This window comes from Puma concolor, chromosome B2 (genome assembly GCF_028749965.1).
Source record: "Puma concolor isolate L17-30 chromosome B2, mPumCon1.1.hap2, whole genome shotgun sequence".
In the NCBI taxonomy this organism is placed as follows: domain Eukaryota; kingdom Metazoa; phylum Chordata; class Mammalia; order Carnivora; family Felidae; genus Puma; species Puma concolor.
Window position 1 is genome coordinate 26212086 of NC_141671.1, and position 27933 is coordinate 26240018.

Sequence of the window (27933 nt, forward strand, 5' to 3'; positions counted from 1 at the left end):
AGCTGTGTGTGTGTGTGTGGTAAATTTAAGTTTAGGAAACACAAAAGTAAAACAGGAATGTATCATTTATAAACATGGAGCTGCAAGAAGAAACTGGAGGCATGAACAGACTACTGGATTCTTTTATAAGCCATTTAAAATTCTATGTATTCCTTTAAAAATTAAAATTGATTTTCAAAAAGATACACTGATTTCTCACTAAGCTTTCCAAACTTCTCACCTCTGGGAATTTTTCTTTCACAGTATTTACCTACCAAAATGTGATGGTAACCGATGTTGGTAGCTAGGATCCCAGGTGGCAAAGACATGAAAGAATTGAAGAGTACTTTGAAATAGTTTTATTGGCTCATAAGACCTTTGCATATAAAAAAAATACCCAAAACACTATGCAGTATTAAATCACAATTACATTTTTTTTTTACCAATTCAAACTACCCTGAATATACATCTTTTAAAGGAAAAAAATCCTACAGAACTGAATTCTGAAATGACATTATGACTTAAATACTATGACAAAATAGATAATTCCTTATAACATTAATTCATTGCACAAAGCTGCCAGATATTTTCATAAGCATAACCATTGCACAGAGTGCAAATGAACACAATTTCAATGTTACACATTTAGTTGAAGTACATGTGCCTCCACTGAAGAACTCTGACATTTCTGGCACAAAATGTTGGTCTCTCTGAACTTCCACCAGGCAACCAACTTCACAATCCACTTACTCTTTCTCTCCCTAAAAAACAGACACATCCTTCTGCCATCAAAGCCTACAAGAGTCAGCATCGCCTCTGCTTAAAGAAATCGACTCCTCTCAATTCTTCTGGCAGGTACTCTTGATCCACAGGCTCACTGTACATGGGGTTGTACTTGTAGCCCTTGCCGTAGCCCAAATCCTTCATCAGCCTGGTGGGCGCGTTCCTCAGGTGCAGCGGGACGGGGGGCAGAGGCCCCTGGTGGTTTCGCAGGCAGGCTTTGACGTTGTTGTACGCGCTGTACACCTCAATGGACTTTGGGGCTCTGGCAAAATAGACTACACACTGGGCCAGAAGCACCTACGGCAAGAAGGAAACATTTATTATGAAGGTGCCAGAAAGTTTGTCTTGTGGAATATTTTATGACATCTCTAGTTAACTCTGAAAAGATTCCCACCATGCTTTTATTACCCCCTTTTTTGCCTACAGCCCAGATAACCACCTGTGATGGGAAGAAATTCCTACAGGAGGCGCAAGGTGAACTAGACCAATGATATCCTTTTTTTTTGTTAAACAGAACTTTCTACTAAACGATTTTTTTGTTGTTAAAACCCCAACGTAGAAAACAGATAAATATGAAGCTGCTCTGTTTGTGGGTGAACTTACAGAAACTTCCTGTTCAGCTGTTTCAACACTTCTGCCCCCAGGAAAGCCTGAGCACTTCCTCCACAACCAGGACTACTAAAAAGTTTCTGCTGTTGACACCTAAGGTCTCCTCTCTCTCTAGTGTCTAAGCTTCTAAAATGAGAGTTAAAAAGCCAAGCAGCTTCCTCAGTGGGCTCACACATTAAAGGTGATGGTAGAATGGATGTTCAAATCCACAAAGGGACACAGCACAAGAGAAAGGAACTGATTTACAAAGAACTGGCTGATGACTTTACCTCACATTCGGGCATGCCTATAAAATGACAGCCTTGGTAGGCAGCAACTGCTTGTGTTAACGCAGATGGGTCTGCCAGACCTGTCACACACACAGAAAGACAGAGGAAAGTTTAAGTCACAGTGCACACTCCCACCCAGGCCAGTCAGCGAGCTGCTGCGACTAGAGACCACCACTGCCTGTGGACTTTGTTGACCAAAAAATCCCATTTAGCAAAATGGACAGACTTTTCTCTGATCTCATTAGCTTATTCGAGAAATATTTACTGAGTGGTAAAGTGTTTCCTCATGGATAAAAACTACATCTAGTAGGAAAGGAAGTATATACAACAAACATGAGGAGCAAAGGCCATGCAGACACAGTCACAAGGACAGACACATGAAAACCAAAACATCTACTAATATCAAAGAAAAGTAAAGCTTTTCTAATCTTTTTCTTTAGTGTCTAGAACCTTCCATTTCTGTTTCAGGAGGTGTCCACTGAAAACCTGAACACGTGACTGCAAAGCATTTAAAATATTTTATTTCAATACTCATGTTAGGAAAATCACTACTGAAGAGGAAACAGTGATGACTTTAGGAACATAGATACTCAAAAGTATACACTCAATGCCAAGAAATAAACCAGTGAGTCCACACTTGTCTTCTTATCTTCTCCTTACCTGTCCACATCATACCAAGAAATTCTTAGGCCAAAAAGCAGCAGCATTCCTGCCCCCAACACCATGCAACCCCATTCTTTGTGAACACCAGGGTCCGGGTCCTTCCCAGAACACTCACCTATGTCCTCACTGGCAAACCTCACAAGCCTCCTTGCCACATACAGCGGATCCTCTCCTCCTTCAAGCATGCGTGCGAGCCAGTAGAGGGAGGCACTCTGGTCTGAGCCCCTCATTGACTTATGAAGTGCAGAGATGCAGTTGTAATGCTCTTCTCCTAGACACCACAAAAAGTACTTGCTCAACTGTGGGCCAGAAGTGGGAACACACAAAGCTCACAGGAGGGTCATCTGAGCCATAGATTTGCTTCACTGGGTTGATTTTTTTTTTTTTAATTTTTTTAACGTTTATTTATTTTTGAGACAGAGAGAGACAGAGCATGAATGGGGGAGGGGCAGAGAGAGAGGGAGACACAGAATCTGAAGCAGGCTCCAGGCTCTGAGCTCTCAGCACAGAGCCCGACGTGGGGCTCAAACTCACGGACCACAAGATCATGACCTGAGCTGAAGTCAGACGCTTAACTGACTAAGCCACCCAGGCGCCCCTTCACGGGGTTGATTTTAAGGAAGCCTGGATAAGGGACCCAGGAAAGCCTGGGGAGAGTGAGATCTGACAGCCATCCTCAAGCTGCTTGGCGGGAGGGTGCAATGCCATGGGCATGGAGCAGACCCATGCAGTTCCCGTATGGCCCGTGGGGCTATCTGGTAACCTGGTCCACTCAGAGAAGGAGGCTGCCGCAGAACCTGTGCTGTCCATGCGGCGAGGGAGTACAGACCAGGCGAGGAGAGGTGGTTCTCCGGGGCCCCACTGGACTGCCACAGCCAAGCGAGGAAGGAGAGGGATTCTGATGTTCCAGTTCTACCATGTGCCCCCCTGTCATTTTGAGGAAAACTGACCCTGGGTCCAGTTGTAGCCATTAGGATGGAGAGTCAAGTGGCAAGGACAGCTGTTACAGCCCTCAGTGTCCTTTTCAGCTGCCTTTCTGGTATCTGAAGGCTGTGGTCATTTAAATTTGGTTTGGGACGCCCATGTGGTAGGATCCCAGAAGGGCAGACACATGGAATGACAGCTCTCACCGGGAAAGCACTGTAGTCCTTTGCCCTCATCACTTGGTCTCCTCCCACTTTTCACCCAGGATTCACATGTAAACAAATCAGTGAAATGTGGTATTAAAAAACATATTTAAGAAGAGAAAATTTTATCTAAATATTTGTATTTGCACACATTTCACGATTTTCTGACCATCATCTCTTCCTTATGTTCGAGGAGAGGGCAGCCTCTTCCTGAGAGAGAGCAGGGGGGTTATTCTTATTAGTATTAGCCCTTCCAAGCAAGCACCAATGTGGACAGTGAGATCATGACCTGCTCTGCATAGCATTTGAGCCCCGGGAACAAGTCCCAGCATCTGACCATGCTGGTAAGACAATACTTGGCCTTTATGGCTTTCATGGGACAAGATGCTGGCCTGTCAAGGAGGAAAGACCCAAGAGGCTAACTGCAGGGACCTGAGCACCTCCTGTTCAGGAAGAAGGCAGATCAATGGTTTCAGCTCAGCCACCAGATTTCTGTGGACAAGCAGAGTTGTCCTCTAGCTCACGGCTTCCTCAGCTAAGTCACAATGTCACGGAGACTGGCTGTGAGAATGTTCTGGGTGAACTCCACAAGGTTCTGGCACACCCCTCATTCATAGACCTGACCGTTTCATGGATATATGGGAGATGAAAGAAGCCACTTCTGCTTCACTTTCTGTCAAATGTAAATGAGAAGATGGCAACGAATCTCCCTGACACAAACATTACTCACTTTCTCATGCCTTTACTGCAGGTCAACACTGAAAGGTAAATATGGTTAAGAGCATGAGCTCTAAAGTCAGGCAGCCTGGGTTTGAGTGCCATACTTACTAGCCATGACCACGGGCGAGTTACTGATCCTCTCTACACCTCAGGCTTCTCAGTTGTAATGTGGGGATTAGAAGATTACGTGGTTCATAGGATTGAGTCTTAATGTATGCCTGGTATGCAGTAAGCACTCCAGAACCATGTAAGCATTAGATACCGCTCTAGGCTAGCTTTCATTTTTGCTTTTATCATATACCACTTTTTAACCTAAAATTTCAAGTTATTTATGTAGAATCCTGACCTTAATGCAAGGCAGAGAATTTGTTCTCATTTGGAAGTTTCTTTACTCTGATGCAGAAATATCTGAGCTAGTTACTGGATCCTACATGTGAGTAGCTATACACTAGATGACATTAAAAGAAATAATTAAAATCGTGGGGGTGGGGATTTTTGTCTCACCAGAGTTATAAAAAGGCCCAAGAGTATAAGCTAGCAGGTTTCCAGGGCAATGCTTCGATCATCCCTATTTATGGAACACAGCTTGGAAGAGAACAATTCTCTAGGATATGAACTGTATGAGCGTCTACAGATCCATGGTTGTGATGTTACGCTACAGTGGAGTAAGCTGGAGGTGGGGGGAGGGGAGGGATGGTCACATTAAGGATTGACTTGTAGAATGTGTGGTTTCTCAAGGCCCGACCCCAGGCAGCCTCCTATGTCCTATGTCCCCAGTCCTTCCTGGGGCAGCACAAGAACCACAGAGAAAGTGGTCCCCATTGTGCATGGCTCCCCTGAATGGAATATGAGCCCTAAGAAGTAGAAACCCTATGACATGTCTGACATCCACTGTGTGTGTATGGGTGTGAGTGTACTCACGTGAGTGTGTGTTACTGTGTGAGTGTACTCTAGTGGGAAACTGGTGACCTCAGGGTGGGGCTGGAGTGGGGAAGGACACAGTCCTAGGAACCAGTCTGGCACCTGGAGTTAAGAATGAGTTTTACCGCTTGTTTTGTGAACTAAGGCAAGCTTTGTAATCTGTAAAATGGGGAATATAATAACTACCTCCTATGGTAACTGTGAGAATTAAAAAAAAAAGACAATGTGTACAAGATACTTAAATATTCAATGCTAGTTAATGTTATGTTTAATGGTAGCTTTTTGGTTTTTAAATGACAGTCTGATAAAATGTGAAAAAATAGTTCCAATCCATCCAGTCAAAATGAAGAATCTCCTTTAGGACATGTACAAGCAGGGAGAGAACTCCTGTTGTTGGAACACCAACAATGGAGAGTCCAGTATGTGGGAATATTTTTGCCTCTTAAAATTTAAACTTTTGTTCGTGTCCCCAATTCTTGTATTTGGTCAAAAGTAAAGCAAAGCTCCAAGACTAGAATGCTTTACCTTTCAGGTTTTCTAAGCATTCATATGACATTCAGGAGCACAGATAGCTGGCCACCTGGGATCTCTGAGCTCTGCTAGGAGAGGTCCTGTCAAGAGGCACGTTCACATCAGAAAGTAGACAGGGTTATTTGTTAAATGCCTCTAAGAAGTCCTTACTAATATGTGCATAGTGCTTATTAGCACCCCCCATCCCCACCCCCAATCACTTGAGGCACACTAAGGCTGAAGAGCTTCTGTCATTTCCCCAAAGTCACATAGTTTTCTGTTCAACTCAACAGGAGGCAGTGCCTGGAACCAAAAGTCATTTAAGCTCTTCCACCTCCCTTCTAAAACCAGTAAGAAGTATTCTCCATCATCAAAAAGCATTTGGAAATATTTTAGACAAGGTACTACTGCCTACATGATATCTAGAATGTTCAATTCTCAGCTTCTTTTTCTGGCATAGCTTTTAAAGGTATGGAAATTATTCCAGTTATTACAATATGATTCTATCCAGAATCACACAAATACACAAGCCCCAGAGTCCAGCCTAATCTACTGTATGCTATCTTCACCATCCATTTCTTTTACCAAAAGATATGACTGTGCTGTGCTTATGACATTTAATACTTTTTTCAAATCTGGTAACTGTAAATGCAGTGCTATAAAAACAGAAAAGTGTACACAGCAAAATTAGTATTTTAAAAAAGCTACTAAACTAAAAGCATCATATCAAGATCCATTTAACTTCATTTTTAGTTGAGACTCTAGAAATTAACCATTTTAATTCTCATTAAACTAATAGAAATAAGTCACTTTTTGCAAAAGTCCTCTTGTTATTTACTGCCATTATAAATGATCACAAAAATTACTATCAACTGTGAATGTAGGGGCTTTCAAAAATACTTGGTATTCTAAAAGGCACTATACCAGAGAGTGATGGAAAAATACCAACCTACCTTATAAGGAAAGTTTGAAGCCTGCAATTTCAAACATGAAAGCTCTCAATTCTTATCAGGACAGCTTCTGTTCTGTGCCTCTCACAAGAAAGGTCAGGAAGCTAGGTCTTTGAAATCAGGCTCTGAGTTGGAGGTTTAATTCAATTACCAATATGGAGATCCAACTGAGAATCAAGTTCATGTTTTGAACTCAGCTGAAAGTCAGAAGCCTGGGATGTGAGTATATGGACACAACTTATTTCATTAAAGTTTCCCTCTTTTCACATTTCGGTTACTTACCTGCTCGGTCATATAAAATATGAGATTGCTGGAGGCCTTCCTTCACATCATTTTCAGTGATCAGAACTCTACTAGGAGAATAGGTTTGCCCACTCTTCTTACAAAACATCTTCCTAGAGCTTAACCTGGCCAGCACTGCCAGCTGCAGTCCGTTCAATCCAGCTCGGGCGTCCCCATCGCTAAGATAAGCCAGAGTGTCTACTGCTTTATCCTCTATGAACACGGATGGCCTGCAACACAAGCATGGTTAGTTACTACCACTTTCATGTTCTGCACTTATTCTGTAGTACTTCTTACAGAACTGCTGTGTCTTAGCAAGGTCACTAAAAAGCTACCTTAGTTAGGTTCAAGGCTTCTGCCCTTTCTCCCTAACTCATGTTGTCAACAATGTTAAGCATTACCTAGACGGAGAACTGACCTTGAGTCACGATTATTTTACTGTGTAAGCACACACATATAAGCCATGTATGACAGAGACATGGAAAGATATGTGGTCTCTCTGGTTCTATCCTACAGAAAAGTGAAAAACACAGGAACACTAGGACTTCACTATAGTGTACAGAAAACATACTTCAAACACAGTCCCCAACCTGACGAGACAGGTGTGCTCAGATCACTTTCCAAACAGGGCAGGGCCAGCATCAAATCATGCAGTTCAATTCCCTCATTTTACAAACACATCAGGTTCCCAGCTACTTTGGACACAGGCACTAGAAGCAGGCCTCTGGGATTCTGGCCTGGGGCGTGCTTCCAAGAGGTTAGGTATTAATTACATAAAGCCTACACAGAGTAGCAGAGAGGTCACTAGCCTGGGTATCTAACAGAAGACTCTGACAGAACTTGGCTGTAAGACCTTAGGTCAGGCACCTACCATCACATTTCTAAATGTGGACCTGCATACAGGTCTAATTAGGATTTATTGTCAAGTCTAATTCAGTAAACTTTTCTATTTCTAGTTAGACAAAATATCTCACATATTTAGTTACCTAGAAGGGTCCTAATTCTTGGATAGCTGTTAGCTGCACATTTGCAAAACAAAAAATAATTTTTCAAAGTTACAGCTCCCCCATGTCACTGCCAACTTTCAGCTGAAAATGTCTCTAGTAATTAATAAGCTGATTAGGACTGTCCAAATCAGCTACTTGGAAAACCGTGCACAGGCACCTACTGGGCTGGGTCAAGGAGGGATGGTGGGGATGGGGGTTCAGTCCATGAAAGGGGACCCAGCTTGTCTATGAAGGCCCATGCATAATTCCTTATCATACACCCATCACCTACTACTTCACTTTGGTGAACAGCTTGAATAACACCAAGTTGCATTTCATTCACTAAAAGATGTTTCTAACATCTTAAAGTCTGCCTCATCTCACCCCATCTTTATCAAAGCCAAGACTTCCACTTTCTCATCTCTCACCACACATAAGGCACCTATTTTGTCTTAGCTTGATAATGAAATGACTCTCTCATCAGACTCCTGACAGCTAGCTGCCTGGGCCCCAGAGTCATGGTTACAGTTTAGAAATCCAACCTCCTCCCTTCCTCACCAGACAGATACTCAAAACATACACGAGGCCCACATCACTGGCACTTTGTAAAGCCAAGGAAGCATTTCTCAAACATATACTGTTTAGCAGATTCTAGATGATCTGGAAGAAAATGACAGACAACACATACTAAAGAAAATGTGTTAGGAGGGACTAACAGATTGAGTGTGGTAGAGGGAAGGGCACTCCTGGGGCCTGGTTACAGCACATTGTCTTTGTGTGTGTGCACACATGTGTGTGTATTGGGGGGAGGGGGTAGAGGTGAGGGGAGGGGGTAGAGGCAACAAAATTGCCTGAACATCTAATTTCAGCCTCAGAACTAACAAAAGCAAAGCCTTCTACCTCTTTGGAAAGCTTCCTAGCAACAAAGAGCCCACAAGATCATTTACAGGAAGGAAAAAGAGTAAAGCAGGAGCCCTAATCAATCCTAACTGACTGAGCCATCAGTCCAATGGAGTTGGGCCATTTGTTGATCACATTTGTCATCTATCTCCACTAAATGTTGAGGCCTCAAGGACAGGAATTATGTTTTATTCTTTTCTTACAGCCCTAGTGCTTGATGGAGAATAGACATTCAATATCTGCACAATGAATGGACTAATTTCAATTTCTTCCCACAATCTCAAAGTGAAATGTTTATTTTTTAAAAATTGTAACATATGAAAAAACATTAAAACAACAACAAAACCCTTTTCTGCGCCACCTAGAGATAATAGCTACTAGGTATTATGCTGAATTTCCTTTATGATCCATCTACCCATGCAACCATCAACTTTGTATCTAAATTTTAAAACAAAACTGAGATCATACTATAGTTTGCATCTTTAACAATTATATAATATTTTGAAAAACAAGCTATTCAGAACTCTGAATTTTTTTTTTTTTTACAAAATGTATAGTACATAAAACTTGAAAAAGAGAGAGAGAAAGGAATGAAAGTTACCTACTGCCTACCTACCTACCTTAATATTAGTATTTTGGTACATATCCTCTTGCTATGAATTTGTCCACTACATATATTTAGTGGCATGAAGTGCTTTGGGGACAGAAAAAAGATGGGTGTCCTTATATACCCCAGCATTGACTATCTTGCCCCATTTCCATTGGTCCTCATACAGTCAGCAAGCAGGCCTTATTAATTATGAAAGAAGCCAACTAGCAAACTGCTCCATAGATATATAAACAGCATAATGTAAATGGGCCTTTAAATGGGTATTTTATGTGGTTAGAAAATAGGATCCTTCCTTTAATTTTTAAACTCTTAATTAAAGTCCGAGTTATTCTATTGGTATCCTTTTAAATCACGTTTGGCATCACAGGGAGTGAGAGAGCTACTACAGTAAAACCAGAGCTGAGAGCTTTCACCCAGGCTCCCACTGCTCCATTCTTTCTCCCCCTTGGTATGTTCCACATTCCAAATTTCACCCCTGTCCAAAATGATGAGTATTTTTAAACACAAATGAATCTGTCAGCAACTCTGTTCAAGTAATAAAAGGCGACTGCTGAAGGCACTCACAATGGTCACACAAGCAAATTACCTAATGGAAATTTGCCATTAAGAACACGGTACAGATGTTCAAAAAGTTCTATCTATCCTCCAATATATCTTGAACCCCAATTTACACTACCTTGGTTCTGAAGAGTAATAAAATGTGTTAAAATATCTTGTGATCTTAGAAGAGGGAACACATGAGAGTGCTCATGCCGAGAACAATGAAATAAGGAATATTTATACTGAGATTTGCAAAACTCCTTAGCAGATAGTAACTACTGTACAAATTATCTTGAAAGAGTGCTCCTAGTCCAAAGATGTTATTTTAAAATTTAAGCATAAACCTATAAAATGTTTTCCATTTGGAAGTAACTTTCCAAGTTAGAACGGAATTAAATAAGGCAAAATCTACTTTGGGGATAGAGTGTCTGAACTTTCACAGTATCCTCCTAAGAAATAGATAATAAATTATATTGTAAAACACTGTTCCATAATTTAAAAAATGGTTAAAATAAGTGCATTGGAAAAGATATTTCCAGTTTACAGATGTAGAAATAAAAGACTTAGCCTCATTTCTCTAAATGAAGAAAAATACTTCGGTCTTAGCAGGAATGGGAAGCAAGCTGCAAAGACAACTTCCTTCTTTCCTTTTTTCTCCAAGGGCCTGAATCTTTCTGTACACTGTTTCCCTGGTGGTTGATACTGAGATTTGGAGAATTCTTTTTAGATGGTGGGATGTTTAAGTTGGAGGAGGAGTGAAATAAGTGAAAATGTACCTGTTATTTCATGGCAGAACAAAAAAAAATATGTATGGCTCAGTTAAACTCTCTCCCTAAGTTATAAAACAATACTCTGTGAATCTTTCACTAAAGAAAAGGGAACATTCCATGGTCAGGGTAACAATTGCCTAACAGTGGTCCTCAACCAGGGATGTCCATCAGATTACAGAGAACTATCCTAAAATACAGATGTATGTATCTAACCACAGATTTAGTGATTCTAAAATCTCCAGGGACAGACCTCCCCCCCCCCCACCCCGTCCCTGGGGCACAGGAACAGCTGATCCTTCAACAATGTGGGGGTGAGGGGGCAATGACCCCCAACACAAAAAACATTTGCATAAAACTTTGGACTCTCCCAAAACATAACTACCTATAGTTTACTGTTGACAGAAGCCTTACCAATAACAAAAAGTCAATTAACACATATTTTATGTCATCCTTATTACATACTGTATTCTTACAATAAAGCTAGAGAAAGGTTATTTAGAAAATCCATTTACAGTACTCTACTGTAAGAAATCTGTGTATAAGTGGACCCATGTAGTTCCAACTCATGTTGTTCAGGGGTCAATTATATTTTCAAAATGTATTCCTGATAAATGTGGTGTATAGATCTGGTTAAAAGGCACTACTGCTGGGGTGCCTGGGTGGCTCAGTCCGGTAAACATCCGACTTTGGTTCAGGTCATAATGTCATGGCTCGTGAGTTTAAGTCCCACGTCAGGGTCTGTGCTGACAGCTCAGCCTGTGCTCTCTTCCTCTCAAAAATAAACAAACAAGAAAAAATTTTTTAAAAAAAGGGCACTACTGCTAAGTTTTAGATGAGAATCTTTTTTTCCTAATCCTTTACAAATTAAAAGTGTTGTTCTCATACAAAGGAACGCAGAGAAAGATTAGAATGTTAATACTCACCAGTAGCATTAAAAAAATTGTTTTTAATGTTTATTCTTGAGAGTGAGAGAGCATGAGCAGAGGAGGGGCAGAAAGAGAGAGAGAGAGAGAGAGAGAGAGAGAGAGAGAGAGAGAATCTGAAGCAGGCTCCAGGCTCTGAGCTGTCAGCTCAGGTTCTGACTGCTCCACCTACCAGCCATTCCTGTATCTCTCGTCCTCAGGATGCCCTATTCCCTGAGACACAACAATACTGAAATCAGGCCAATTAATAACCCTATAGTAGCCTCTCAGTGTTCAGCTGAAAGGAAGAGTTGCATGTCTCTCACTTTAAAAACCAGAAATGATTGAGCTTAGTGAGGAAGGCATGCTGAAAGCCAAGACAGGCCAAAAGCTAGGCCTCTTACCCTAAAAAGTTAGCCAAATTATCAACTCAGAGGAGAAGTTCTTGAAGGAAATTAATAGAGCCAGACCCTCTCTTCAGTTCTGTGACAGCTAAGAGAGGTAAGGAAGTTGCAGGAGAAAAGTCTGAAGCTAGTGGAGGTTGATTCATGAGGTTTAAGGCAAGAAGCCATCTTCATAAGTTCAGGGTGAAGTAACAAGTGCTGATGTAAAAGCTGTAGCAAGTTATCCAAAAGACCTAACTAATGAAGGTGGCTGCACTAAATAACAGATTTTCAATGTAGACAAAACAGTCTTCTACTAGAAGATGCCATCTAGGGACTTTCATAGCTAGAGAGGAGAAGCCAAAGCCTGCCTTCAAAGCCTAAAAGGACAGTATGACTCTCCTGGTAGGGGCTAATGCTGCTGCTGACTTGAAGTTGAAGCCAATGTTCATTTATTATTCTGAAAATCCTAGGCCCTTAAGAATTATACTAAATCTAGTCTGCTTGTGCTTTATACACGGAACAACAAAGCCTAGATGACAGCACATCTACTGACAACATGGCTTACTGAATATTTTAAGCTCACTGTGGAGACATACTGCTCAGAAAAAATGGGTTCCTTTCAAAATATTCTTGCTCGTTGACACTGTACCTAGTCATCCTAAAGCTCTAATGGAGATGTACAAGGAGAAGAATGTTGTTTTCATGCCCACTAACACGACACCCACTCTGTGACTAATGGATCAAGGAGTCATTTCAACTTTTTAAGTCTTATTATTTAGAAAATATTTTGTAAGGCTAGAACTGCCATAGTGATTCGTCCAATGGATCAGGCAAAGTCAACTGAAAACTTTCGGGAAAGGATTCACCATTCCACATGTCCTTAAGAACATTTGTGATTCATGGGAAGAGGTCAAAATATCAACATGAGTAGGAGTTTGGAAAAAGCTGATTCCAGTTCTCACAGATGACTTTGAGGGGTTCAGGACTACAGAGGGGGAAGGAATTGCAGATGGTGTGGAAACAGCCAGAGAACTAGAAGTAGAACCTGAAGATGTGACTGAATTGCTGCCATCTGATGACAAAACTTGAATGGTTGAGGAACTGCTTCCTACAGATGAGCAAAGAAAATAGTTTCCTGAGATGGCATCTACTCCTGCTGATGATGCTGCAAAGACTGTTGAAATGACAAAGATTTAGAATATTAGATAATTTTGTTGGTAAAGCAGTGACAAGTTTGAGAGGATGGACTCCAATTTCAGAAGTTCTACTGTGGGTAAAATGCTATCAAACACATCACAAGCTACAGAGAAACTGTTTGTGAAAGGAAGAGTCAATTGATGCAAATGAAACAAACTTCATTGTTGTTTTATTTTACTAAATTGCCACAGTAACCCCACCTTAAGCAATCACCACCCTGATCAGTTATCAGCCATCAACATCAAGGAAAACCTTCCACCAGCAAAAAGATTAAGACTTGCTGAAAGTTCAAATGATGGACAGCATTTTTCAGCAGTAAAGTTATTTTTAAATTAAGGTAGGTATGTTGTTTTTTTAGACATAATGCTGTTACACATTTAACTCACTCTAGTGTAGTATAAACATAACTTTTGTATTCAATGGAGAGCCAAAAATTCATCTCACTAGCTTAACTGCAGTGCTCTGGAACCAAACTCAAATTACGTCTTGAAGGATGACTGTAGTTAGAAACATGCCTTCAGAAGCTGGCTCCATTGCATTCAAGCAATGTGCCTCAGTTTCCTCACCTAATAAAAGGAGATAACAATACCTACATCAAAGAGAATTAAATAAGACAAAATCTTAGGGCAGTGCCTAACATCATGAACATTCAATAAACATTAGCCATTTTTCTTGTAAGAATCATTTTAACTAGCCTAGTCAGTAGCATTATCTCTAGAATTGCAAATCTTCAAGGCAGAGTCAACTCTGCTGCTTCCAGGATAACAAGACTAAAAATAAGACAAAACAAAACTACTTTCTCCAAAAAGAGAGAACCTAAACTTCACAGACCTAAATCCCCTTTGTGTTTAATCCCATGGAGGCACACATCTTTCCTTATTACATTATACCTTACACCTGCTAGGGAATAGTGAGGTGAATAGTGGCCTCCAAAGATGTGCCTAAATCCTAATCCCTGAACCTGTGAATTTAACTATATTAAGGATTTCAAGATGAGATCATCCTGGATTACGTATGGGCCCTAAATCGCAAATGTCCTCACAGGAGACAATAAAAGAGAAGGCAGAGGGACAAAGACTGCCATGTGAAGATGGAGGCAGATACTGGATTGATCCTGCCACAAGCCAAGGAATGCCAGGAACCACCAGAAGCTAGAAGGAAAGACTATCCTAGAGCCTTCAGAGGGAATGTGGCCTGCCAACAGCTGGATTTCAGAGTCTTTATAACTGTGAGAGAATAAAACAATAAAAATATTGTTGTGGGCCACCCAGTTTGTGGTACAGGTTTTCCCCCCACAAGGCAAAATGGCATTGAAGAGGCAATTACCATTAATTTATAATGAAAATTTTTTAGTGTTCTCAAACCCAAAAAGTGACCTCTCTTAGGCTTTTCTGGTATCTTAGGACACATCTTACCAACAGATGTACAAAACGGACTGAGATAAAGCACATGCTCACAGACATAATCCAAAACTATAGTGGCAGGATGCCGAGATGCTGAGTGTAGCTGCCGGGGAAGGGGCCTGGTGGCGCCACTCTCCCTGCTAGGTGGGCATTGTCTCTATGACTCACTGTAAAACAAGTGTTGAATGCTGTTTTTGCTTTTTGCCTTTTTTTGGGGGAAGAGTGAAAATCCTCTTCAAATTTCTTCCATTAATGACAATAGGTGTTAATGTAGGTCTTTTGTGAATGTGAAGTGGTGTAATGTGAACTTTCAAAAGGCAGGGGATATCCAAAATTTGTGATGGCAGGAACAGGAAACAGATACAAGGTCTGTTAACCGATTGATGTTTCTGGTTGCCATTATTTTTGTTGTAATTTTTATAATGTATGCTAATGTACCTTTCTTTCTTTGTATCAAATTATTTTTAAGGAGAGTTATTAAAATCCACTCTAACTAAACCTGTAACTCCTGATTGGTACTTCCTATTCTAGTGTTCCACTACCTTTCTTTCCATTCAGTGTTAGAAAAGGTTATTTTTGAAAGGCAGGTAATAATATTAATAATAATATTAATTAATAAAAACAAACCAAATGATCCTACAGCTGTTTTGTCTCGGTCCTCCTCTTTGTGATCAGAGAAAAGCCCCAGTCTGAGTTAAGCCACAGCACCCTCACGTCAGAAGGACAGAGCCATGTTAACTCTTCCAACCAACTGTTGGAACTCTGCCTAGTTAGTGACAAGGCAATCATGGCTCCTCACTTCTCTCTCTTCATATCCAGAAATGAATGCATGTTATCTGGCCTACAAACAACGGATTCTTTAGGGGGTTTTTGGATATGCATGTGTCCTATTATGTGGAATCTATAATCCTTCAAAGCTGCAAGTTCTTGGAGTGACTGAACACTAGTTCACTTCCTCATTTCCAGCATTACAAGCTCAATGGATAATAGACCATGGATTTTTTTTTTCTCCTGGTCCCCAAAATTAACCCAGTGCTCAGATAACATGCTTCACTGTTTGTACCATGTGACCAAAATGCTTAGCAAAATACATGAACACTACTGATTACCCATACAAACCAAAAGAGTCATGGTACAGATAATTCAACATAACTTACCAACTTATCTCTATCTTTCTCTTCACAATCAACTCACAATTGAATAGAGTACTATTTTGCAGATGTTTCACTAAAGCTGTGAGGTGGTAAACATGGGAGAGTATAGGGAAGATGCCTTTCTTCCATCTCGTTGCCTGGAATGCAGGTATGATGGCTAGAGCTCCTTGGGGCATGAGGTTGAAGTCATGTGCTAAAGGTGGTAGAGCAGAAAGATAAGGGCCCAGGTCCCTGAGGATGCCATGAGGCTGACTAGCAACTGCATTTTTTACACTTGTCTATCTTCAGACTCTTAGATGAAAAGGAAAGTTCTATCTTGGTTATGCCAGTTAATTTGATTCTTTTCCCTGTTATATGCAACCCAACCTAATTGTAAGTGGTTCCATAATGTTGAGTACTCCCTCCTTGCTGAAGCATCCTTATGGTTTTTCTATCTTTCTGGACTTTGTCTCCTCTCTTACAAAATAAATGCTGGTAAGTCCTCAACTCACTGCCCTTATTTCCTGGCCCTCTTTAGCTCTCCTATTCAAACACATGGGATATATGATCCCTGAAATGCCGGTGGCTCCCAAATCTCTGGGCTCAAACATCTCTACTGCTCTCCTGACTTCTTTATCTAACTGCCTAGAAAACCTTTCCATATGAATCATCCAGAGGCCCCACAAACTGAACAAGTCCTAAACTGAACTCCACATCTCCTTGTATCTTTCTTTTCAAGCATACAACTACTTGTCCAGTCACTGGGTATCAAAGTCATCTTGGACACTCCTTTTTCCTCCCTCCTCACACCCAAGCCTACAGACCTGATTTTGCAATTTTTCAGAGCAGATCCTGGCTTTGTTGTTCAAGTCACCTGCATTTGTCATTTGTCTTCGGCATCACTACAAAAGCTTCCTAACTGGTCTTCCTGCTGCCTGGTGAGGGGTGGGGAAGATGGGACTTGACTCCATTCATCCCATCCTCTCCAATGCTATACTCCTCTTCCTAAAATACAGAGCTGAGCATGTCACTTACTCTCTTGCTCAAAAACTTTCTTTGGTTTCCCATAGCTCTCCACATCACTCACCTTACTTTTAGAGCACAAGTCTTTCATAATCTGGCTCTGCCTCCCTCTCTGGCTTCACTGACCATCACTTCCTCACATCCACTCTTCTACTCAGCCATAATGAATGGATCATACTATTTATTACCACCTTGCCTTTCACATGCTGTATCCCCTTGCCAAAATGACTTTCCCATTTCATCTAGTTAAGTTCTGCTTACCCTCCGAACTTTAACTCAGCATCTCCCTCATCCAGCAGGTGAAATATTTGATTTCACATATTCTAGATGCGTCTTCTCTATCCCCCACTGCTCCTTGGTCATATTGCAATCATATGTCCCTGGGAAGCCAATTTACTCTTCTATTTCCTTATCACACACTAAGCTTTTTAAAGGCACAGGAATGTGCTTTTCAATACTCAGCCAAGGCCTAGCACATGCAGGGCCTTCAATTTATGTTAAATAAATAAACACAGAGGGAAAAGCTTAAAAAGAACCCTTTATCTCACTCTAATGGGAATATGTCATGTACAAATGTATATACTACATAAGAATTCACAATTCCTCAAGAAAAATCAAGAATGGTGGTAAGCATCAGCTTGATTCATTTTCACACCAGTACCTGCTCAGCTCATCTCATCTACAACCTGAAACAGTCTAGACTTCTCTGTAAACTAGGACACCAAAATATAAGACTACAAATGCACTCATGGCTTCCCAGAGAAAGTAATTACTTGGGGTTAAAAGTCTTTCCTATCCTTCCAGCTGGATTAGTGTAACCAAATTTAACTTACACCCACAAGAATGTATATATATTTGAAGCCAGTCAATAGACGTGAAAGTTTAATTTTACCTAAAATTGAAAGAAAATAAAATCCATTTTTAATTCTCCACAGCAATTGGGGTGGTCAGGTGCTTCTGTTAGGAAGTCATTTACAAGAGTTCTCTCTGTGGCCTATGCCATTTCCCAACTTAACTTTCCTGTCAGAATTGCTAACAAGTAGACCAATTATTCAAGTTTAATAAACTTTGATTTCACTGTTTGCTTAGACAATAATATTAAAGAAAAAGGTTCTTGATACCTGAGCAATGGAGCAATCAACCCTTATGCTACACACTCCAAAATCAAAATTAAACTACTTCTCTCATATTGAAAGTCAGAATTTACTCATCAACAAAGCATTTATTAAACACATATACACTAGACACTGTGCTGGGAATCTGAATAAGAAGGACAAATTCTTATCTTCTTAGCCCTCCCCAGGAAGGGGAGGGATGGGAATAACAAAATAAACAAGTGAATGAAAATAAGTAATAATTAGCGTCATTTTCAAATGAGGGATAGTGGAAAAAGTAAACAACCTATTAGACATGGTAGGTTTTCTCTGACTGAAATTCAATTTTAGCAGATTAAGGATCACTGGCTCACTTTTGTATCAGGCTCCCAGTTTCAATAAGAGAAATCTTAATTCTTTCACTTGATCCTCTCAAATTTTAATGTGCATGCAAATGACTCAGAGATCCTGTTAAGATGCAAAAATCCTTTTTAAAATGAGCTCCATGGTTCTTCCACTGTCCTTCTCATTTCACCTAATTATGGCATGGCAGTGATTGGAGAAAAAAGCCTGAGGGTATCTGAACAACAATTCCATGAAATCATGACCTGAATGAAATCAATAAAATTACCCTAAATTAATAAAAATGCAGGATATAAAGTTGTAGATATATTACAATAATCAGTACACAGAAAAAAAATACACAGAAATATGTTGGGATATTTCCCCCCCTTTCTTATCATGTTTATCACTTGGTTATATGTATTTTTATAGTAAAAATGTTATTTAAAGGAAAGCTATACTAGATGTGAGTACATTAACTGATACTAGCAGGTTCCATATGTCTTTTTAGCCATAATTTTGATGGCTATGCCATCACAATTCCACCCTAAAATGATGTGACTTTTTGTGCCTGGGGGCCTTGGCCATGTTTCAAGGCTTTCATGAGGCACAGCATAATTCCTCCTCCAAGAGACAGAGGCAAATGGGAGAGGCCAAACACACAGGGAGAGACTTTTGAAACCTAAACCCTGAATCTAAAACTATGTCTTGTACTTTAATCCTCACAGAAGAGTGGCTCCAGAACTTGGCCTCAGGGCAGGCACCAGCAGCTGTGGGGTCCAGAGCATGAAGAGGCAGGCATTAGTCTCTCATCAGACCAGATTATGTTCCACTGTGTTATTTCAGTTGACACATGAATAAATGACATCTGAAGAATATATTTGAGTATAAAGAAAACCTCTGACCCAAGTAATCTAATTGATTATACACCATATATACTCTATGTATTAATGAACTCATGTGGCACTCATGATACAGGAATAGATTGCCAAAAGGAAGAGAGAGCTTTTAATGTATTATTTTCAGTTAAAATTTCTTTACTTTCATAGAATTGAGTTTGACTTTTAAAGTGTGCAAAAATAATTCCAAAAAAATTTTAAAAATGTTTGATAACACATTAATTTTTACTTAGTATTTCTAAAAGAGAAGTGCAGGAAAAAAGAAATTGGAATCTGAATACAAATCTCGAAAGATCTGTAGGTCTATTTCATGAAAGAAAATAATTAATAAGCCTTCTCACAGTCTTCCAAGCCTTTTTAAAAAAAGTGTTAGAAAAGAACAAAATCCTTAAGCACAAAAGCAAATACCCAAAAACTAAAACAACAGGCAAAATGATGTTAAAGCTTGAAAAATTAGATGCACCCTGTATAGGACTATAAAATCCATCTTAAAAGAAGTGCTTGCAAAGATACACTTGTTGGTATAATTGACCACTTCTCTCTACTTCTGTTTTCATTACTAGATCAACATTTCTTCTTTGTCCCCACCCTCTCCTTACTGCCATCCAGCCGTTTCTGGCCCTCTGCCAGGGGATTCTCTGGGAGGTGTATGCCCCCAAGATACTGCCCACAGTCAACTTACTCTGAACTGCTATTGCTGCTGTGGCTCAGAGGGTCAGTAGGACGACTGGAGTCTAGGACGTGGATTCCCAGGGAGTTGATTGCTCGCATTAGAATAGTCACCATTGCCTCTACGGGAAGCTTCTCAAGAACAATAACCCGACAGCGACTTAGGAGAGCAGCATTGACCTGGAAGGAAGGGTTTTCCGTGGTTGCCCCAATCAGAGTGATCGTCCCACATTCCACGTGAGGAAGGAAAGTGTCCTAATCATGGGAGGAAAACAGAAGAAATTGATTCCAGTCAACAACCTGCAGAATCCTATGTAAGTTGGTTATTCTTTCCTTCTAATTTTGAATTCTGGAACAGCTTTATATTCATTGGATATGGATGCACTGTTGGGAGAGTGCAACTCAGGGTTTTTAAGCTGAAAACACATCTTTTAGAATATGAATGTCTAAGCCTGGCCATTTGCTGGTACACTAATAGCCCAAAGTAGAATTCTAATGTAGTTTCGACGTAAATGATTTTTTTTTTACTTAGAAAAGTATCTTCTATCCTGCCAGATAGCTTAAATATAGCAGCTATTTATTTGTAGAAGTCTAATAAAACACAAAAACATTAGGATTTCTAAAACTTTCTTCCTTTGTGAGTACTCAATCATAATAGTTATTCTTCCTAACAAAGCTGGTAAATACATATTGGTGACTATATAAACACTGGATGTTGCCTTACAGGGAAGAAATACTAAGATGAGTCAATGGTCTAATGAAACCTAGAGCAATAACATCCTGTCAGAACTCTGAAGGGTCCACTTAAAAAGAGATTCAGATCAGGAACAAAAGCTTAGTAGGGTTTTGTAAAATATTTCTTTCTCTGATTAAAAAGCTGCAATAAATCAAAGAAAGAAGTATACTTGAAAAAAAGTTAATGCTTATTTAGAAAGAATGCAAAAATGGTTTGGCTTTGTTTATAAAAATAAATTGTCCTTGTACTTTTATTTCAGAAAGCCATTTAAATAATAGTAATGATTAGATCTTGTAACATTTACCCTGCTGAGAACCTAAGGTCACAGAAAACACTCTTTAATTTTGAAAATGAAAAAGCAACACTGTGTAGGAGAGAAGTTTAAAAATGTTGAAATAATGATCTTACAATCAAGGTAAACTGCTTACTATGACTCCTAATATTTAGATTCAAAATCTGTAAAAACGATAAACTTGATCCCAAGCTGCTTTTCTGATATGTATAGCTCAGGGCCATACTAATACTTTCATTTATCATATAGAGAAAGCATTTTCTTGTCACCAAAAAAACCCACAAAAAACCCAATAAGACGAAGTGGGGAAACAGGCTCAAAGGAGATGGACTGATAGTCTAAACCTCTCTATAGACAGAAAATTAACAATAACAACAGTCCTTATCATTTGCGTTTTTTACGCTTTTCAAAGTGACCTCACATAGTTTATGTTCATAATGACCAAAACGTAGAAAGAAGTTAATATACCTGCTGAGATTTATTGAACCGATGAATCTCATCAATAAAAAGGATGGTTTTCCTTTTGAAAAAGCTCTTTTCATTTTGAGCTTGTTTTATGACATCTCGCACATCATTTGTCTTGGCATTTGTTGCAGACAATGTCACAAATCTTATGCTATGTTTCTTGCTGTTGTTGGCTATGATGTGAGCCAAAGTGGTCTAGAAAATATGACACACAGAGTTTGGAAAGCTGATCAGACACCCATGGGTACTAACACAAGCAGCATCAGCACTATTTACCAAGCAACTTGAACTCTTAAGAATGCTCAGCAGCAAAGATACAATCCAAAATACCATACCACAATTTTAAAAATTAAAAAAAATGTTAAAAATAAAACAGGAAAGTAGCTAAAACTTAGGCTAATCCTGACCTTTTTTCTCCTTTACACCTAACCCTGTTTGATTCCGTTTTTGGGGACTCTAAGATCTTTGGAATCCCCATAAAGGGTGGCTGTCTTGATTTAGCAGAGCCTGAGTGACAGCTGTGACCTCTTCCAGCCAAGAAAGCATTATTGCTGAAGGACTAGGTGTAGAAATGTGAGTCAGAACCACAGAATCAATCAATTCTACAACTGGAAACTTATCAGTGAAGCCTAGAAAAGGAATGAGCCCTTGCACTGTAAGACCAATGACAATTCCCTAGCATTTAAGAGCACTGCAAGTTGCCACCTCTGAATGTCTACTTTGGAAGTAGATGAAACAATAGCACTCGGATCATGTTAGCAGTCATGAGAAAATGATGGCGAGATCAGTGACTGTCACTTAACCAGGTGCCCCATAAGTGTGCTTATGTGCATACGCTGTTATTAACATCATTATTATTGTTAGCAGTAAAGTATAATAGTAAGAATAGGAATAAAGAAAAACTATGTTTAAAGAGAAGAACAAATTTGGTCCTGAATGAATGGAAAGGTGGCACTTTATTTTCTAAAATTTGTATGGTACCATTAGATACTGTGGCTGCTTCTTCATCAAACCCCAGCCTATAGGCTCCCATACCACATAAGCCTAGGCTTGTGCCTGATCACCAATCACTACACTGAGCGGCCCATTACATCTCTTGCCTGGCATCTTCTATTAGTTCACCCTACTCATCTTCCTAGGGAGTTTTTCTTGCCATCTGGTTCACCAACAGCTGATTAGCCATGCTCATGATCTTATGCAGAGTTCATGAACAACTACTAATAATACTCCTGCTCAGTCTCCTAAATGGGGTAACTACTAAATCTACCACCATGGTAAAATATTATCTGGGATAGACCTGATTTATTCCTGGCCAAAGGGAAAGTATCAGTGTGAAGAAAACACAAAATGAGCAAGATGCATTCTAGGAACTGGAGCAAAGGAAGGTGTGATTAAGATGCAGATGAAGCTGGAAAGAAAAACTGGGAAAAAAATCATTAAAGCCCTTGTATACTAAGGAGTCTGAGTCACAAAGCTATGAGAGCCTCTTTACACTCTGATCCTGAATTTTGCGTTTCACTCACTGGTGCTCATCCTCCTCTCTCTTTCTGTGGATAGAAAAAAGTATTTAAACACCTCTTAGCCTTCTCTACCTTGCTTAACTCTGCCACTGTTTCTTAAGTATTCTTCTAATGACATGTCTTACAGACCCCAGTATCCTAACTGCCTTCCTCTGGACATGTGCTAGTTCCTAACAAGATGGACATCAAAACGCATTGATGTTTCTTCTCTAGAGTAGAAGGCATTATGAGGAGAGTTATGGAAATGCTAGGTCAAAACAATTTGCAAAAGGAAAAGAGTTTTCTATTAGTCTTGTTAAATAAATAGATTCTCAAAGATAAAAAAAAAATCAGTTAAAATAAAACAACAGCTACAGGGAGGGGAAGGAAACACAACTGAAACAAACAAAAACAAATTTTGATTCCCCCCCCACCCCAAAGCTGAACCCATATACCTACAAATAGAATATACAAATGTTCTGCAATTTATAACATGTCGTTTCCTTGAGAACTGGGTCATTAATGGGAGGGTGGGGTCGCACGTTGGAACACAAAGATCAAATCTAAGAGTCCAAATATTTTTGTAAACCTATGAATTCAGACATCTTTTGAAAATGACCAGAAAACGTGTCTTACAAATCTGGCGGGGTGTGTCTTTTCTACACCCATCACTGATTCCACCTGTGGGCCAGGCACTGCCCGGGCTCAGATGGTACCTGAGGCCCTGCACTCAGGCCTCAATCTCAATATCCGGGGTGGGCGGGCGGATTCTTCGGGGACGGCCTCTGCCAGGGCTCTGTGACCGTTAGATGCACGCCCGACCCCGTAGAGATCAATACTCGGAACCTTCAGTCAAGGCGGCACTCACCTTGCCGCAGCCCGGCGGTCCCCACAGGATAAGAGAGGGGATTTCGTTTGTCTCCAGGAGGGACCGGAGCAGGGTCTCCTGCCCCACGGCTCTGCTCTGCCCGATGTAGTCCTGCAGCGTGTCGGGACGCATCTTGTCCGCCAGCGGCTTGCCCTCCAGCATCTGCCGAATCTCCTCGGCCGCCAGCGACCGGGCGTGCGGGCGGCCCCCACCGCTGGCCCCGAAGGCAGCGGCGTCGGCGGCGTCGGCATCCCAGTGGCCCGGGTCGTCCTCGCCGTCCGCATCGGCGTCCCCGTCGCCATCGCCCACCGCCTCTTCCTCCTCCTGCGCCTCCGCCTCGTCCCAGCTCCGCGGAGATGCGCTGCCCGCCGCGGCGGCCGCTGCCGCCGGCCTCTTTCCCGAGCCCTTCCTCCCGGGACTGCTGGAGCGGGCCACCGGGAAGTCGGGGATGAGGCGGGCGCCGCTGGGCGTGGGCGGCGCGTCGTAGCTCTCCCGGCTCTCGGTCTCGCCTCCGTCGTCGCCCTCCTCGCCCTCGCCCTCGCTGCTCTCGGCCGCCGTCGGGGTGGCCGGCTGCTTCAGAGCCGAGCTCTCGGAGAGCCGCCGCCTCTTGGCGCTGGGCGGCGAGAGCCCCTTGGCCCGCTCCCCGGCGCGGTGTGGCCCGGCCGTGGGCTCCGCGTGCCCAGCGGGGTTGAGCAGCAGACAGCGGTCCAGGTGCGAGTTGATGTGCGCGGCGGGCATCATCTGCTGGCACACGGGACACTGCACCTGGTGCAGCTGCGACAGGAAGGGGTCGTCTTCCGGCCCGCTCACCTCCATGGTGGCCGCCGCCCTCGCCGGCTCCCGGCGCGGTCGCAGCAGCCCCTGCTCACGCCGAGGGCTTGAGATGCCCGCCGCTAGGCCCCGCGCCGCGCGACCCTCGTTCGGGGAGGTAGCAGAACGCGCGCGGGCCGAGGGAGGGCGCCGCTCATGCCTCACGTCCGGAGCTTCCCGCGTCGGCCCGCCCTCGGCCGGCCGCCGGCGGTGTCTCGCGCGGCGCGTCGGGAAGAGCAGTCCGCAGCCGTTTACCTCAGCAGCCGCTGGAAACGTCTCGCGCGGCGCGTCGGGAAGTGTAGTCCGCGGCAGTTCAACCAAGCCGCCGCTGGCATCGTATTGCCGCAGCCTTTCGGGAAGTGTAGTACACAGTACCCCGCCCTGACCGCTGAGCGTCCACTTCCGGCCGGCCGCTAGAGCCACCTTTGTGAGGGGCCGTGAGGGTGGCGGGTTGCGCGTGCGCAGAAGTGCGCGGTGGCGCTAACGGCTTCCCTCCGCGCCCTTTGAGGCCGGTGACACCGGAAAGGAGTCGGTGAAAAGGCGCCGAGATTGCTCTTGGGAAAGCGGCTTTTCACACCCAGCGGGCGTGTGGGGCCGGTCGGGCGGGGAGAGGAGACCCCTCAGGTTGTTGGTAATTAAAGGGAAATTGGGAAATACCAAACCTCTCCAGAAGAAGACTGGACAAAGGACCGGAACAAAAGAAAACAATGCAACAACTACACGTATGAAAAAAAAATGTTTACCTCAGAGAAATGCAAATAAGGAGAACATCCTCCACCTCACTCTCTTTTAGATTTTTGACCTTTTTACCCACGAGCCTTTTACCTGAAGCACAAACTTAGATGCTTGTCTCCTGTCTTCTATATTTAATAGTTAAAAATTAGACTTAGTTCTAAATGAGGTGAGTTAGTCAAGTTAGGCATAATTACCCCCATAGCAATAAAATGTTATTTTATTGCCAGTTAAAGTTACATTATAGGCAGTGATAGAAAATGCCCACCATAAATGGAAAAAAAATGAGATTAAAACATCCAAGTGTGGTATTGTGTATCTTCGAATGATAGGGTTACCATTTTTTTGTGATTTTCTACTTTCTGTAAAGCTCTCCTTCAAAAATGTATCAGAAGCATGCATTTTTCTTTCTTTTTTTTTTTTTATAATTTGGAAGAGAATAAGTTGAGGGGGAATGAATGAAAAAATAATGAATTGTAGGAAAGGATGCACTTTTCTAAAAGTTGACAAGTATGGGATTTTTATTTAATCTGCACAAGAACATCTCCATGAAACTTGTCCCAAAGCAAACACCTAAGGATTTTATAAGTCTTTTATATAAGATGATTTTACAAAAAGAGGAATGACTCACAAAGAACCAGAATTAGATAAAAGGTGGTAATCAAAAGAGAGAGTAAAGGAAGCATTGTTTCAGTTGATTCTGGCTGTAAAGTGTGTAGTGGCCCAACTTCCTGGTAATTGTGCAAAGGTGTGAGATCTGATTTTTCATGGTTTTTCAAACTAGATTAGTCCCAAAGGAAAAATAAGATTAATAGAAAAGGTATGCTAAAATGAGTTAAGAGTCTTTATTCTTTGGTGGTCATAATCTGAAATTTACGTATCCCCAGAGCAACCATCACAGGAACATCACAGAAGCCAAGTACTTAGAAAAGAAGGTTCTGAAGGAGAGAAAACGTCTTTCCCTCTATCCATCTTACGTTTATTGGCCCCTGTAAATTAAATTTACAAAAGGCAGATTAAAAAGAGAAAAACAGCGCCTAGGCGCATGCTGCTGCTCTGATGTGTCTGCTCTCCCAGATGGGTGGCAGGACCTGGGAGTTGCAGTGACTGAGGCTGAGATAAATCCAAAGGCCTACTCCCTCACAGACACCCACCTCACCAAGAAAACTACTGGGCCTTGTTCAGCAGTCATGTAACTACAAACAGCTTTGGAAAGGAGCTAATGAAGCCACCAGAACCCTCAGCAGAGGCAACTCTGAGTTCATTGTAATGGCTGCAGATGCTGAGCCGCTGGAGATGATCCTGCACCTTCCACTGCTATATGAGGATAAGAACGTGCCCTACATGTTTGTGCGCTCTAAGCGGGCCCTGGGGTGGGCCTGTGGGCTCTCCAGGACTATCATCACCTCTTCTGTTACCATCAAAGAAGGCTCACAGCTGAAGCAGCAAATCCAGTCCGTTCAGCTGTCCATTGAAAGACTCAGTCTAAAACGGTGGCCTCTGCTCCTTCCACACTGAGTTCTTCCCTTGGGGACATGTGTCATAGTGTCTGTGTTAGCATGTAGTATCTCCAGCTACCTTCTCTTGTTGCATTATAGTACTAAATATGGTTTTTGCTTTTTTGTATTATTTTTGTTTTATAGGTTGTTATGCATGTATTAACCCCAGCCCAATCTCCTATTCTACTCTGTGTGCCATCTTATCCTTCCTTTGAAAAATGAACTAATGGGGCGCCTGGGTGGCGCAGTCGGTTAAGCGTCCGACTTCAACCAGGTCACGATCTCACGGTCCGTGAGTTCGAGCCCCGCGTCAGGCTCTGGGCTGATGGCTCGGAGCCTGGAGCCTGTTTCCGATTCTGTGTCTCCCTCTCTCTCTGCCCCTCCCCCGTTCATGCTCTGTCTCTCTCTGTCCCAAAAATAAATAAAAAACGTTGAAAAAAAAATTTTAAAATAAAAAAAAGAAAAATGAACTAATGCCGAGCACAGGCAGAAACATAGTGGTGACACCATTCAAAGGCAGGGAAGAGCCAGGATAGAGATCTGGTTCCAGTTTTCAGGCACTAACTTCCTTTTGTGTGTAGGACATGATGGATGTAAACACCATTCACTTCTATCCTCTGTGCCTGGTGTGCAAAATCATTCCATACACGTTTGCTCTCTATGGGAATTATGTATCATTTGGGGACAAAGCATGTATCCTGTGAGATTGTTAGGTGTATGTCCAAGTGTCATTTGCTAATCTGCCCCATTTGCTTTGGTAATGTGTTTCCTCCATCTCTCCTTCCAACTCCTAAACATGCCCCTGAGGGTGCCAGGGCAGCAGCCTACCAAAGATGTGCTGCAGAATTCCAGAGGCTGCACCTGGGCCAGTTAGACATGGGGAAGTTGACCTAGGTCTTGAAGGATTCCAAAGTGGCCAGAGTAAAGAGAGTCAACTGATGCTGGAATGCAGTCTGGGCAAGTCATGGAGACCTGAGTGGAAGCTACAGCAGATATGTTCGGATTCAAGAAGCATCCTCTCTGGTGAATGGAGATGTCTTCAGTGGATAGTTGGTACCAGTTCTGAGAGACTTTACCCCTCCCTGCCACAATATGGGTCAGATGTATGTATTCTTTATCACATCAGAAGGACAGTGCTAGTGTGCCATTCTTGTGAGCATCCTAATAAAGAAATACATTCATATTCCAGTTTAAAAAAGAAAGAGAAAAACAAATGTATTAACATGTACAGCACTCATACACATGAAGTACTTAGTGATGAACTTGGGCTTATATAGCATCTTAAAAGAATAATAAATTTGTAGAGGAGTGACAAGACAAAGGAAAAGGACTGTTTCAAGAGTGGCAAATTGTGGGGAGGTCGAT

The 27933-nt window shown here is 41.8% G+C and overlaps 1 protein-coding gene and 1 pseudogene across 3 annotated transcripts; one reads left to right on the top strand and one right to left on the bottom strand.

Annotated features, from left to right (window-relative positions):
• Nucleotides 1–323: 323 nt before the first annotated feature.
• On the bottom strand, nt 324–24683 carry WRNIP1 (WRN helicase interacting protein 1). 3 transcript variants are annotated; one of them, XM_025917217.2, is made up of 7 exons: nt 23528–24664; nt 21164–21355; nt 19681–19922; nt 6814–7043; nt 2419–2574; nt 1641–1720; nt 324–1059 (listed from the first exon to the last, which is right to left on the bottom strand). In XM_025917217.2, exons 1-7 carry the CDS (start codon nt 24341–24343, stop codon nt 784–786), a joined length of 1992 nt encoding a protein of 663 aa, XP_025773002.1. In that variant the 5' UTR covers nt 24344–24664; the 3' UTR covers nt 324–783. The 3 variants fall into 3 exon arrangements, with proteins under 3 accessions (XP_025773002.1, XP_086562559.1, XP_086562560.1); XM_086706433.1 differs by lacking the exon at nt 21164–21355 and having other exon boundaries at nt 23528–24683; XM_086706434.1 differs by lacking the exon at nt 1641–1720 and having other exon boundaries at nt 855–1059; nt 23528–24680.
• A 1387-nt stretch (nt 24684–26070) lies between these two features.
• Nucleotides 26071–26679, top strand: LOC147580811 (NHP2-like protein 1 pseudogene; annotated as a pseudogene).
• The last annotated feature ends 1254 nt before the right edge of the window (nt 26680–27933 follow it).

Bases quoted from the DNA above. Each gene is read 5' to 3' on its own strand.
- WRNIP1 (XM_025917217.2), bottom strand. From the start codon at position 24,343: ATGGAGGTGAGCGGGCCGGAAGACGACCCCTTCCTGTCGCAGCTGCAC. The intron at 19,923-21,163 runs GTATATTAACTT...TCCCATGATTAG, and splicing joins GGTTCAATAAATCTCAGCAG to GACACTTTCCTTCCTCACGT. The intron at 2,575-6,813 runs GTAAGTAACCGA...TGTGGTGTCTAG, and splicing joins TATTTTATATGACCGAGCAG to GAGAAGAGCATTACAACTGC.